The sequence below is a fragment of the Salvelinus alpinus genome, chromosome 3 (assembly GCF_045679555.1).
Source record: "Salvelinus alpinus chromosome 3, SLU_Salpinus.1, whole genome shotgun sequence".
NCBI classification, from domain to species: domain Eukaryota; kingdom Metazoa; phylum Chordata; class Actinopteri; order Salmoniformes; family Salmonidae; genus Salvelinus; species Salvelinus alpinus.
In genome coordinates, this window is record NC_092088.1 from 15,794,893 (window position 1) to 15,809,835 (window position 14,943).

At 42.9% G+C, this 14,943-nt stretch overlaps 1 protein-coding gene across 1 annotated transcript in view; it reads left to right on the forward strand.

The window, feature by feature from the left end:
* The window catches only part of LOC139570092 (protocadherin-15-like), a 314,364-nt gene that overhangs the window by 222,170 nt on the left and 77,251 nt on the right, over positions 1-14,943 (forward strand). Inside the window, exons 20-21 of the mRNA XM_071391605.1 lie at positions 8,027-8,335; positions 9,724-9,948. Coding sequence (XP_071247706.1) covers positions 8,027-8,335; positions 9,724-9,948 — 534 coding nt within the window. The remainder of the gene's footprint in view (positions 1-8,026; positions 8,336-9,723; positions 9,949-14,943) is intronic.

Below are 14,943 nucleotides of genomic sequence, written 5' to 3' on the forward strand. Positions count from 1 at the left end.
AACACACATACACACATGTATCCAAATGTGTAAAGTATGGATGTGTGTTCCGAACATAACACACTATCAATACAAATAAGCGGAAAATGTTCTAACACTCCTCAAACAACAAAAGCACAGTAGAAGAAAACAAAAACATTTGTGCTAGGAAAAAAAGAACATAAACAAATGTGGCTCCATCTCACCTTCTTTGTGGGTCCGGCCATAAGACTTCATCCACATCACATGTTACATGTTACATCTACCGCAAGCTCTGGACATTTACACCTGGATCTTGCAGCTAACTAGCTGCTATCCGAGTGACTATTGGCTAACGTCGATTCCGGAGCAAACACCAATTATCCCGGAGCTAGCCAGCTGAAGAGTTCCATCATCCACTCCTGGGCTACAATCACCTATCCGGACCCGTTTTACTGCCGATGCGGAGCCCCACCGTGCCTTCACGACTGGACTACCGACGTTATCTGCCCAAGGGAGTTATCCAACTGGCCCCTCCATCGCGACGTAACCTGAAGGCCCATCTGCTAACTGCAGCCCGCTAATCGTTAGCTGTCTTGAGCATATCGGCTGCTATCTGAACAGGTATATCAAACAATCTTCTTGGGCCACTATAACTATTTTGACAATAGGATTGGTCCCCTCTACCACACGGAACCCCACTAATCTACCAACGGAAACGCACAGGGTGGCTAAAAACAGACCTCAATCTTCTGCTAGCTTGCTAGCTGTCTGAATCGTCGTGACCCCAACCAACCTCACTACTCACTGGACCCTTATGATCACTCGGCTAAGCATGCCTCTTCTTAATGTCAATATGCCTTGTCCATTGCTATTCTGGTTAGTGTTTATTGGCTTATTTCACTGTAGAGCCTTAAGCCCTGCTCATTATACCTTATCCAACCCTTCAGTTCCACCACCCCCACATGCGAAGATATCACCTGGTTTCAATTATGTTTCTACAGACAATATCTCTTTCATCATCACTCAATGCCTAGGTTTACCTCCACTGTATTCACATCCTACCATACCTTTGTCTGTACACTATACATTGAATCTATTTTATCGCCCCCAGAAACCTGCTCCTTTTACTCTCTGTTCCGGACGTCCTAGACGTCCAATTCTCATAGCTTTTAGCCGTACCATTATCCTACTCCTCCTCTGTTCCTCTGGTGATGTAGAGGTGAATCCCGGCCCTGCAGTGCCTAGCCTAGCTTGGTTTCATGCATGTTAACATTAGAAGCCTCCTCCCTAAGTTTGTTTTATTCACTGCTTTAGCACACTCTGCCAACCCGGATGTCTTAACTGTGTCTGAATCCTGGCTTAGGAAGACCACCAATAACTCTGAAATCTCCATCCCTAACTTCAACATTTTCAGACAAGATAGAACGGCCAAAGGGGGCGGTGTTGTAATCTACTGCAGAGATAGCCTGCAGAGTTCTGTCCTACTATTCAGGTCTGTACCGAAACAATTTGAACTTCTACTTTTAAAAATCCACCTCTCTAAAAACAAGTCTCTCACCGTTGCCGCCTGCTAAAGACCACCCTCTAAAGAACACCCCGGCCATCCTACAATCTAAGCTTGATGCCCTCAATCTCACACAAATGATCAATGAACCTACCAGGTACAACCCCAAAGCCGTAAACATGGGCACCCTCATAGATATCATCCTAACCAACTTGCCCTCCAAATATATCTCTGCTGTTTTCTACCAAGATCTCAGCAATCACTGCCTCATTGCTTGCATCCGTAATGGGTCAGCGGTCAAATGACCTCCACTCATCACTATCAAACGCTCCCTGAAACACTTCAGCAAGCAGGCCTTTCTAATCGACCTGGCCCTGGTATCCTGGAAGGATATTGACCTCATTCCGTCAGTAGAGGATGCCTGGTTATTCTTTAAAAATGCCTTCCTCACCATCTTAAATAAGCATGCCCCATTCAAGAAATGTAGAACCAGGAACAGATACAGCCCTTGATTCTCTCCAGACCTGATTGCCCTTAACCAACACAAACATCCTGTGGCGTTCTGCATTTGCATCGAACATCCCCCGTGAAATGCAACTTTTCAGGGAAGTTAGAAACGAATATACACAGGCAGTTAGAAAAGCCAAGGCTAGCTTTTTCAAGCAGAAACTTGCTTCCTGCAACACAAACTCAAAAAAGTTCTGGGACATTGTAAAGTCCATGGAGAATAAGAGCATCTCCTCCCAGCTGCCCACTGCACTGAGGATAGGAAACTCTGTCACCACCAATAAATCCACTATAATTGAGAATTTCAATAAGCATTTTTCTACGGCTGGCCATGCTTTCCACATGGCTACCCCTACCCCGGTCAACAGCACTGCACCCTCCCACAGCAACTCGCCCAAGCCTTCCCCATTTCTCCTTCTCCCAAATCCAGTCAGCTAATGTTCTGAAAGAGCTGCAAAATCTGGACCCCCACAAATCAGCCGGGCTAGACAATCTGGACCCTTTCTTTCTAAAATTATCTGCAGAAATTGTAGCAACCCCCTTTTACTAGCCTGTTCAACCTCTCTTTCGTGTCATCTGAGATTCCCAAAGATTGGAAAGCAGCTGCGGTCATCCCCCTCTTCAAAGGGGGGGACACTCTTGACCCAAACTGCTACAGACCTATATCTATCCTACCCTGCCTTTCTAAGGTCTTCGAAAGCTAAGTTAACAAACAGATCACCGACCATTTCGAATTCTATCGTACCTTCTCCGCTATGCAATCTGGTTTCAGAGCTGGTCATGGGTGCACCTCAGCCATGCTCAAGGTCCTAAATGATATCTTAACCGCCATCGATAAGAAACAATACTGTGCAGCCGTATTCATTGACCTGGCCAAGGCTTTCGACTCTGTCAATCACCACATCCTCATCGGCAGACTCAACACCCTTGGTTTCTCAAATGATTGCCTCGCCTGGTTCACCAACTACTTCTCTGATAGAGTTCAGTGTGTCAAATCTGAGGGCCTGTTGTCCGGGCCTCTGGCAGTCTCTATGGGGGTGCCACAGGGTTCAATTCTTGGGCCGACTCTCTTCTCTGTATACATCAATGATGTCGCTCTTGCTGCTGGTGAGTCTCTGATCCACCTCTACGCAGACGACACCATTCTGTATACTTCTGGCCCTTCTTTGGACACTGTGTTAACAACCCTCCAGACGAGCTTCAATGCCATACAACTCTCCTTCCGTGGCCTCCAACTGCTCTTAAATACAAGTAAAACTAAATGCATGCTCTTCAACCGATCGCTGCCTGCACCTGCCCGCCCGTCCAGCATCACTACTCTGGACGGTTCTGACTTAGAATATGTGGACAACTACAAATACCTAGGTGTCTGGTTAGACTGTAAACTCTCCTTCCAGACTCACATAAAACATCTCCAATCCAAAGTTAAATCTAGAATTGGCTTCCTATTTCGCAACAAAGCATCCTTCACCCATGCTGCCAAACATACCCTTGTAAAACTGACCATCTTACCGATCCTCGACTTCGGTGATGTCATTTACAAAATAGCCTCCAACACCCTACTCAACAAATTGGATGCAGTCTATCACAGTGCCATCTGTTTTGTCACCAAAGCTCCATATACTACCCACCACTGCGACCTGTACGCTCTCGTTGGCTGGACCTCGCTTCATACTAGTCGCCAAACTCACTGGCTCCAGGTCATCTACAAGTCTCTGCTAGGTAAAGCCCGCCTTATCTCAGCTCACTGGTCACCATAGCAGCACCCACCCGTAGCACGCACTCCAGCAGGTATATCTCAATGGTCACCCCCAAAGCCAATTCCTCCTTTGGCCGCCTCTCCTTCCAGTTCTCTGCTGCCATTGACTGAAACGAACTACAAAAATCTCTGAAACTGGAAACACTTATCTCCTTCACTAGCTTTAAGCACCAGCTGTCAGAGCAGCTCACAGATTACTGCACCTGTACATAGCCCATCTATAATTTAGCCCAAACAACTACCTCTCCCCCTACTGTATTTATTTGTTTATTTATTTTGCTCCTTTGCACCCCATTATTTCTATCTCTACTTTGCACATTCTTCCACTGCAAATCAACCATTCCAGTGTTTTACTTGCTATATTGTATTTACTTTGCCACCATGGCCTATTTATTGCCTTTACTTCCCTTATCTCACCTTATTTGCTCACATTGTATAAATACTTATTTTCCTACTGTATTATTGACTGTATGTTTGTTTTACTCTATGTGTAACTCTGTGTTGTTATATGTGTCGAACTGCTTTGCTTTATCTTGGCCAGGTCGCAGTTGTAAATGAGAACTTGTTCTCAACTTGCCTACCTGGTTAAATAAAGGTGAAATACATTTTTTTTTTAAACATGTTGTCTTGAGCTCGGCAGCGTGGAAAGTATGGCTTGGAGTGCCGTATCCAGGCCTGGCATGGCCCCTGATCCACGTCTCCACATGCCTCCTCTATTGCCTGTAGAAGGGGTATGCATTGGTGGGGCTGGCGATCATACACCTTCCAACGCCATGCAAAGAAGAATTCTTCAATAGAATTCAAGAACGGAGAGTATGGGGGATATTGAGTGCCATGAAAAGTGGGTGACCTGTGAACCAATTGCGGACCACAGCAGCCCGGTGGAAACTAACACTGTCACAGATGATAATGTACCTGGTCTGTTCTGGCCCCTGGTCATTAGGATTAGTCTGTTGTTGAGGGTGTCCAGAAATGTGATAATGTGTGCAGTGTTGTATGGGCCTAGGATTGCATGATGGTGAAGGATGCCGTTTTGACTAATAGCCGCACACATTGTTATGTTGCCACCACGTTGTCCCGGGACGTTGATGATGGCACGGTGTCCAATGATATTTCTGCCGCGGCCCCTTGTTTTTGCAAGGATGAAACCTGTCTCGTCCACATATATTAGCTCATGATACACTGCATCTGCTTCTGATACACTGCATCTGCTTCTAGCTCCATGACTCTCTGAAAGAGACAAGACAATGTAGCACAGTAGGAAAAGACAGGGATCAGTCAATATGATGTAGCACCATACACTTCCAGATCCAGTACCAATGATAGGAAAGTATAGCTTACCTGCACATATTCATATCTCAGTTGTTTTACACGGTCTGAGTTACTTTCGAAAGGGACTCTGTGCAGCTGCTTCATCCTAACGAGACAGTGCAGAGAGACTCACTCTGTTGACGTTTTGAAATATGGTGTTATCTGCCATTATGTGGTCCTGCAGTTCTCTGAGTCTGATGCAGTTATTTGCAATGACCATATTTACAATGTGGGTCTCCTGCTCTGGGGTGAACAGTCAACCTCTTCCACCAGATACTGGAGTTCTGTAAAAACATTTAAATGGTTTTAGTGATAGATCCTTCTCATTATGAAAGTACAGTACATATTACTGTACCAGTAAGATTAAAGCACTTACAGTTACTTACTGGTTCTCATTTCGAAATATCCAGATGATACCTGCAACAGTATAGCGGCTCAGATTTGGTTGAACCCGCTGCCCAGCCTCCGTCATGCTCATCCCATGATTGACAACATGGTCAACCACAGTCGCTCTGATTTCATCAGTTATTGTGTTCCTGACTCCCCTTCCTCTTCCCCATCCTCTCCTTCTCCCTCGTCCTACTTCACCTCCTCGTCCTCCTCTTCCTCCTCCTCCTCCTCTTACTTCTTCAACTCCTCCTCGTGCTCCTCGTCCTCTTCCTCCTCCTATAGTTCTCACCCCTCTTACTCTCTGTCCAATATTGGCCTCCATTGTTGTCCAAACCAAGTGTTTACCTGTGGACTATTTATAGTGCTCAAGCACTGATTTGTAAGTTAACTCATTATATAAAAGTGTTTTCACATTTGTCAATGTGAAAAGGCAATTGGCGAAATAGTGTAGCATTGTAGAGACCAATGTTTCCAGTTTTTCTAGAAGTGTGTTATTACATTGCAAACTGAGTGTAAAGCAGTGAGTTGTGTTTACAGTTTTGCAAAAAGTGTGTTGTAAAATTACACACTGAGTGTAAAGCAGAGAACGTGCATTCAGTTTAGCACACTTGGTAAGTGCATTGGCTACAAGTGTTAATGGTTTCAGAGATAGTGCCTCAAGAATCACTGTTAGTGTTTAAGCATTCAGAAAAAACTGTAGTACCGACGGTGGGCAACCTTGTGTGTTGTGGTATTATTTATAAACTGGGTGGTTCGAGCCCTAAATGCTGATTGGCTGGCAGCCGTGGTATATCAGACCGTATACCACAGGTATGACAAAAACATTTTTTTACTGTTCTAATTACGATGGTAACCAGTTCATAATAGCAATAAGGCACCTCGGGGGTTTGTGGTATAATGTTGATCGAAGTGATCCAAGGTACTGTCTGCAAGACAAATGAGTTTGAATATGTGTCAGCGACGGGATGAAAATCGTTGCCTGATTGGAATTGATGTCTAAGACTTGTCTAGTTTGCTTCTATTATCTCGTTGATAGCACTATCAGCCCATCTCCAATGTTTTACTTGGCACATTCTGCCTGCTACTGAGCGGCATTTTGCTCTGTTTATCAAGCCAGCAAGACCCATTACTGCATTCACTTTACGAGAGAGAGCAGGCAGCAAGACAAGTGAAGCAGAAATCACTGTTCTCTCTCTGGCTCGGCGTGCAGTCTCTTCCTCACTAGATAATGACACTATTCCCAAATTGTGGTGTTTACCGGGTCTGGGGTGATGCACGGTGTAAGACATATCTCTGCTTCTCTTCCATACAGGTTTTAATGAACTTTTAATTGATTTTCTGAAAAATGTATGCTTTCATTACCAGGCCCTGGATCCTTTAGAAGGTAATAAAAATGTATTGAATTAATTCCATCACTGACTGGATACTGTAGCTACCGTCATGCTTTTGGCCTGGCTGTTGTGCTTTCAGAATACAGTCGAGCCAACATGTTCTTTGTTATTTCGCATGGTAGGATGTTGCACACCAGACATTAACAGCAGGAACATCATTTGGGTATTTTTTGCAATATGCTTTGAGTGAAGGCAATTTTCGTTTTTATGCGTATGAAAATTTAAATCCAATCCTGTCTCATTATCTCTGGTCGAAAAGAAATGTTCTCTGAAAAGAAACCTTTTCCAAAGTAAATTATCACTCATCTTTTAGTAGAATATGTTTAATTTTCAAGATCGTGTATCTTTTCATCTATCAATGACTTCTAGCTCCCAATCTCGAGGTGAGATGTTATGTCTTGATCCTCCTTTATTCAATGGGATCATGGCGTCTCATTCCTACAAAGACCTCCCAGTACAGATGCAGGATCTTCATTTGATCACCCTGTTGCAGGAGAATGTTCCTGTACATTGGAGGTCTAAAAGGCTTCTGAGATATGTAATTTCTTCTTTGCATGAGCTATATATTCCGTTACCTCATTAGAGTGGGTTGGAAAACCTCCTCCACTGTCCTCAACCTCGATCAAATCCTGAAGAGAAATGGAGGGATTAATGCGGAATACAATACAAGCCTTACAGTATACAGACAGCGCTGCTTAACTTGCACAATGTTCTTCATTTGCATTACAGAGGACACAGTTTGGAGAGTGGGTTAAACTGTAACACTGTACCTGTTTAAGGCTGTCAGCTTGGGGCCTGTGTACTGCTCTCTCCCTGCTATTGAAACAGGTGTCTCGTCGTGTGTGTGTGTGTGTGTTCCTCCCTATTGGTTTATGCATGATGCTTACCATATGGATGGTCTAACTCCCCCTGTGTCTCCCTCATCATCCATCCATCCATCCATCCCTCCATCCCTCCTATCTATCCATCTATCTATCTATCCATCTATCTATCTATCCATCCATCCATCATCTATCCATCTATCTACCCATCCATCCCTCCATCTATCCATCCATCCATCCATCCATCCATCCGTCTATCTATACATCCCTCCATCTATCCATACATCCCTCCATCTATCCATACATCCCTCCATCCATCCATCCATCTGTCTATTTATTCATCCCTCCATCTATCCATCCATCCCTCCATCTCTCCATCCAGGCCACAGATCCAGACGCGGGGGTTAATGGCCAGGTGCGCTACCGACTGGTCAAACACGCCGACCTCTTCAGGATCAACTCCAACGGTACCATCTCCACCGCAGTGCCTTTGGATCGAGAGGTCAAGGGTCAGTATGACCTCATCGTGGAGGCGGAGGACGGAGCGGTGGAGGACCCCAGGAGGACCACACTGACTCTGTCGGTGACCGTGCTGAATGTGGATGATAACAGTCCAGTGTTCTCACAACCATCCTATACGGTCAATCTGCCGGAGAATAGTCCTAAGAACACAGTCATCCTGCAGTTTACCGTGAGTGTGTGTGTTTGTATATGTGTGTGTGTTTGTGTGTGTGTGTGTGTCCAAGAGTGCACAACATGCTCCATACACACTCAGCAGCAGGGGTATATACTACTTCAAACACTCCACAGTCCAAATGCATCCTCTTGTACATCAAAGCACACAAAGCCAGGAGGTACATGGTTAGCCTAGAGCATATTGACAGAGGATATCAAAACCTCAGACATGGCCTCGCTATTCAGTCACATTCTGCCAGGAAAGGGCAAACAGGAGCTTCAGATTCCCGCACAGCGGTCACTGCCTTTTGTTACATCAAATTACACCAAGTATCTATACCAACAAACCAACCATACAAACAAACAAACAGAACATGACTCTCTGAGTGAAATAGAAACCGAAAAAGACAAACCACCCAATTTTTCCCCATTATTTTTCAAGAACCTGTTTCTAGAATTGTGTGTATTTGTGTTTAACAAGAACCTTTCCTTTTAGAATTGTGATTATTTGTGTTTTAAAATAACCTTCTTCTTTGATCCTAAAGTTGATCCTGGACTAACTAGAATTGTGGTTATTTGTTGTTGGTCAGCCCAGAGAATACTTTTTTATGAGACCAGTCATGTCTCCCTGTGTTGGGCTAATCATGGGACATTTCAGGTGGGGTTGGTTGATTGACAGTTGCCGTGACAATGACTGTCTGGTCCAAGTACACTGATCCCGGAGCAGTGACAAACCTATCATCACCTTCCGTCGCTCCCCACGCCACACCGAACTGCTGATACGCTGATATTTTGGGCAAATTAGTGGGGCCACTGATGACTGAGCTAGCACGGTAGGGGGTTTATCTGTGTATAGGCCCAAAGATATTCTTCCCCGTTACACCCTCCATGTTAACACACTCACCTCCACCTGAAAGCACTCCACAGACACACAGACAGGGATGAATCCATTAATAGTGGCCTCCCTCCTGACAATGGATTTGAGTAGTTATTACTGGAGATAACTGTGATTTGTGTGACGAGTTGCCATTCTGTAGAAACTAGAATTGCTTGTCGCCTGAATAAGGGACTCAGGTTTAAATAAAGGTTGAAAAATGCTGTATAATTCGTATCATTTTCTGGCTGTTGGGTTCTTATCAAATAGGGAAATGTTACTTACGTAATACTTTTTTTTATAACTACTGTAAAAGTTACTGTATATCAGGTCCTATAGACGAGACTAATATGGGACACTGAACCATTACCCACAGTATTCCTTCCTGCTCCTCCTTCTCCACCTCCACCTCCTCCTTCATACCTTCTCCTCCACCTCCTCTTCCTCCTCCTCCTCCTCCTCCTTCATACCTTCTCCTCGTCCTCCTCATCCTCCTTCTCCACCTCCACCTCCTCCTCCTCCTCCTCCAGGCCAAAGACGCTGACCTGGACTCCAACATCACCTTCTCTATCCGGACCCAGGAGGCCAGACAACTTTTTGCCGTCAACCCAGTGACTGGAGAGCTCTCTGTGCTGCAGACGCTGGACTTTGAGACCCTGGCAGCCTCGAACCATACCTACACCTTCGTGGTGGAAGCCCTGGACAATGAAGAGAGCATGCCCCCAGGCCTGGCCACTGTCACTGTAAAGATAACGGTAAGGAAACAACCTTGCCTCTGCCTCCTCCATAACAGAGCCCCATCAGTTAAGCCATTAAGTTTATCAGTCACAAGCCAAAGCCATCATTCAAAGGGGAAAATGCAGAAGTGTGGCAGAATACTTGTTTTTTTTGTTCATAGATACATGCACAGCAAATTCTCCAGTGTTAAAATAATTATAATTGTTCACAAACATAGATATTAAAACAAACAATGAAAGGGACGTGTATGAGTTTCAGGCTCCTCAATTAGGGTAAAAATAGGCCCTCAAAATAAGGCCTTATGAAATACATATGGTATTGTGTAATAAAAGAAAGATATACTGTACAGTTGAAGTCGGAAGTTTACATACACTTGGAGTCATTAAAACTCGTTTTTCATCCACTCCACAAATTTCTTGTTAACAAACTATAGTTTTGGCAAGTCGGTTAGGACATCTACTTTGTGCATGACGCAACTCATTTTTCCAACAATTGTTTACAGACAGATTATTTCACTTATAATTCACTGAATCACAATTCCAGTGGGTCAGAAGTTTACATACACTAAGTTGACTGTGCCTTTAAACAGCTTGGAAAATTCCAGAAAATGATGTCATGGCTTTAGAAGCTTATGATAGGCTAATTGACATCATTTGAGTCAATTGGAGGTTTACCTGTGGATGTATTTCAAGGCCTACCTTCAAACTCAGTGCCTCTTTGCTTGATATCATGGGAAAATCAAAAGAAATCAGCCAAGACCTCAGAAAAAAAAATGTAGACCTCCACAAGTCTGGTTCATCCTTGGGAGCAATTTCCAAACGCCTGAAGGTACCACGTTCATCTGTACAAACAATAGTACGCAAGTATAAACACCATGGGACCACGCAGCTGTCATACCGCTCAGGAAGGAGACGCGTTCTGTCTCCTAGAGATGAACGTACTTTGGTGCGAAAAGTGCATATCAATCCCAGAACAACAGCAAAGGACCTTGTGAAGATGCTGGAGGAAACCGGTACAAAAGTATCTATATCCACAGTAAAACGAGTCCTATATCGTCATAACCTGAAAGGCCACTCAGCAAGGAAGAAGCCACTGCTCCAAAACCACCATAAAAAAAACTGACTATGGTTTGCAACTGCACAGGGGAACAAAGATCATACTTTTTGGAGAAATGTCCTCTGGTCTGATGAAACAAAAATAGAACTGTTTGGCCATAATGACCATCGTTATATTTGGAGGGAAAAGGGGGAGGCTTGCAAGCCGAAGAACACCATCCCAACCGTGAAGCATGGGGGTTGCAGCATCATGTTGTGGGGGTGCTTTGCTGCAGGAGGGACTGGTGCACTTCACAAAATAGATGGCATCATGAGGCAGGGAAATTATGTGGAAATATTGAAGCAACATCTCAAGACATCAGTCAGGAAGTTAAAGCTTGGTTGCAGATGGGTCTTCCAAATGGACATTGACCCCAGGCATACTTCCAAAGTTGTGGCAAAATGGCTTAAGGACAACAAAGTCAAGGTATTGGAGTAGCTATCACAAAGCCCTGACCTCAATCCTATAGAACATTTGTGGGCAGAACTGAAAAAGCGTGTGCGAGCAAGGAGGCCTACAAACCTGACAGTTACACCACCACTGTCAGGAGGAATGGGCCAAAATTCACCCAACTTATTGTGGGAAGCTTGTGGAAGGCTACCCGAAACGTTTGACCCAAGTTAAACAATTTAAAGGCAATGCTACCAAATATTAATTGAGTGTAGGTAAACTTCTGACCCACTGGGAATGTGATGAAATAAATAAAAGCTGAAATAAATAATTCTCTCTACTATGATTATGACATTTCACATTCTTAAAATAAAGTGGTGATCCTTACTGACCTAAGACAGGGAATTGTTACTATAATTAAATGTCAGGAATTGTGAAAAACGGAGTTTAAATGTATTTGGCTAAGGTGTATGTAAACTTCCGACTTCAACTGCATATTGCTAACATATTCGCTTAGGATCTCCATAGGACCGAAAATGAATGAATGCAACAACCACGTCTCTGTCACTAACAAATAAAGTCATAGCTGCTAACTCTACAATTTACTCGAAAGGCAAGGCACTCTGGGAAATATTTGAATAGGGCTTTATACTTTACACAGCAGTGGTGGAAAAAGTACCCAATTGTCATTCTTGAGTAAACGTATAGACAACTTAATAGAACGTTACTGAAGTAAAAGTGAAAGTCACCCAGTAAAATAGTACTTGAGTAAAAGTCTAAAAGTATTTGGTTTTAAATATACTTAAGTATCAAAAGTAAATGTAATTGCTCAAATATACTTAAGTATCAAAAGTAGAAGTAAAAGTATACATTTTCAAATTCCTTATATTAAGCAAAGCAGACGGCACCATTTTCTTGTTTAAAAAATGTCTGGATAGCCAGGGGACCACTCCAACACTCAGACATTATTTACAAAAGATGCATTTGTGTTTAGTGAGTTCGCCAGACTATAGGCAGTAGGGATGACCAGGGATGTTCTCTTGATTAGTGTGTGAATTAGACCATTTTCCAGTTCTGCTAAGCATTCAAAATGTAACAAGTACTTTTGAGTGTCAGGGTTAATGTATGGAGTAAAAAGTACCACAAAAAACTACTTAAGTAGTACTTTAAAGTATTTTTACTTAAGTATTTTACACAACTGCTAAGCAGTGTGTTAATATAACACTGTTACGGTTTCTATATGAATCCACAGACTTCACCATGTTGATTTGCCGTGTGACTCTTTCTCTCTCTCTCGCTCTCTCTCTTTCCCCCATATATCCCTCTGGTCTGAAACCACTAGCCACCCTCATCACCACGGAGCTAAAGAGAGATAAATGATCATCCAGCTACCTCTCATTTCTCCTGGCCTGACAAAAGACAAGCTGACAGATTGTTACTGTAGTACAGTGCTGTGGTATTTTATGTCTTGATGGTCATTAGGTTTTTGAGGGCTCTATTTTGTCAGTGGCCATCTGATTTATTATGTTTCAGAAGATTAACCACCAGACACTTGCTGAATGGAGATTAGCCTGCCGTTGGCATCGGAATGACGCTGAGTGGTACAGTAGAACAGTAGTACAGTAGAACATTAGAACAGTAGAACAGTATTATAGTAGAACAGTAGTACATTAGAACAGTATTATAGTAGTACAGTAGAACATTAGTACAGTAGAACAGTAGTACAGTAGAACATTAGTACAGTAAAACAGTATTATAGTAGTACAGTAGAACATTAGTACAGTAGAACAGTAGTACAGTAGAACATTAGTACAGTAGAACAGTATTATAGTAGTACAGTAGAACATTAGTACAGTAGAACATTAGTACAGTAGAACAGTAGTACAGTAGAACATTAGTACAGTAGAACAGTATTATAGTAGTACAGTAGAACAATAGTACATTAGAACATTATTATAGTAGAACAGTAGAACAGTAGTACAATAGAACAGTAATATAGTAGTACAGTAGAACAGTATTATAGTAGTACAGTAGAACAGTAGTACAGTAGAACATTAGTACAGTAGAACAGTATTATAGTAGAACAGTAGTACAGTAGAACAGTAGTACAGTAGTACAGTAGAACAGTAGTACAGTAGTACAGTAGAACATTAGTACAGTAGAACAGTATTATAGTAGTACAGTAGAACAATAGTACAGTAGAACATTAGAACATTATTATAGTAGAACAGTATTATAGTAGAACAGTATTATAGTAGAACAGTATTATAGTAGTACAGTAGACCAGTATTATGGTAGTACAGTAGAACAGTATTATGGTAGTACAGTAGAACAGTAGTACAGTAGAGCAGTAATACAGTAGTACAGTATTATAGTAGTACAGTAGAACAGTAGAACAGTAGAACAGTATTATAGTAGTACAGTAGACCATTATTATGGTAGTACAGTAGTACAGTAGAGCAGTAGAACAGTATTATAGTAGTACAGTAGACCATTATTATCGTAGTACAGTAGTACAGTAGAGCAGTAGAACAGTATTATAGTAGTACAGTAGAACATTAGAGCAGCATTGTAGTAGAACAGTAAAACAGTAGTACAGTTCCTCATCTCCCACCCCTTCTAATGCGACTAATGATGTCAGCATTGTCCTTGATTCTATAAGCAATATTGTGGTGCTATTTTTATTGACTTGGTCAAAGCTTTTGATACGGTAGACCATTCCATTATTGTGGGCCGGCTTAGGAGTATTGGTCTCTCTGAGGGGTCTTTGGCCTGGTTTGCTAACTACCTCTCTCAAAGAGTGCAGTGTATAAAGTCAGAAAATCTGCTCTCAGCCACTGCCTGTCACCAAGGGAGTACCCCAAGGCTCGATGCTAGGTCCCACGCTCTTCTCAATTTATATCAACAACATAGCTCAGGCAGTAGGAATCTCTCATCTATTTATATGTAGATGATACAGTCTCAGCTGGCCCCTCCCCAGATTTTGTGTTAAATGCTCTACAACAAAGCTTTCTTAGTGTCCAACAAGCTTTCTCTACCCTTAACCTTGTTCTGAACACCTCCCAAACAAAGGTCATGTGGTTTGGTAAGAATAATGCCCCTCTTCCCACAGGTGTGATTACTACCTCTGAGGGTTTAGAGCGTGAGGTAGTCACCTCATACAAGTACGTGGGAGTATGGCTAGACGGTGCACTGTCCTTCTCTCAGCACATATTAAAGATGCAGGCTAAAGTTAAATCTAGACTTGGTTTCCTCTATCGCAATCGCTCCTCTTTCACCCCAGCTGCCAAAACTAACCCTGATTCAGATGACCTTCCTACCCATGCTAGAGTACGGAGACATAATTTATAGATCGGCAGGTAAGAGTGCTCTCGAGTGGCTAGATGTTCTTTACCATTCGGCCATCAGATTTGCCACCAATGCTCCTTATAGGACACGTCACTGCACTCAATACTCCTCTGTAAACTGGTCATCTCTGTATACACGTCACAAGACCCACTTGTTGATGCTTATTTATAAACCCCTCT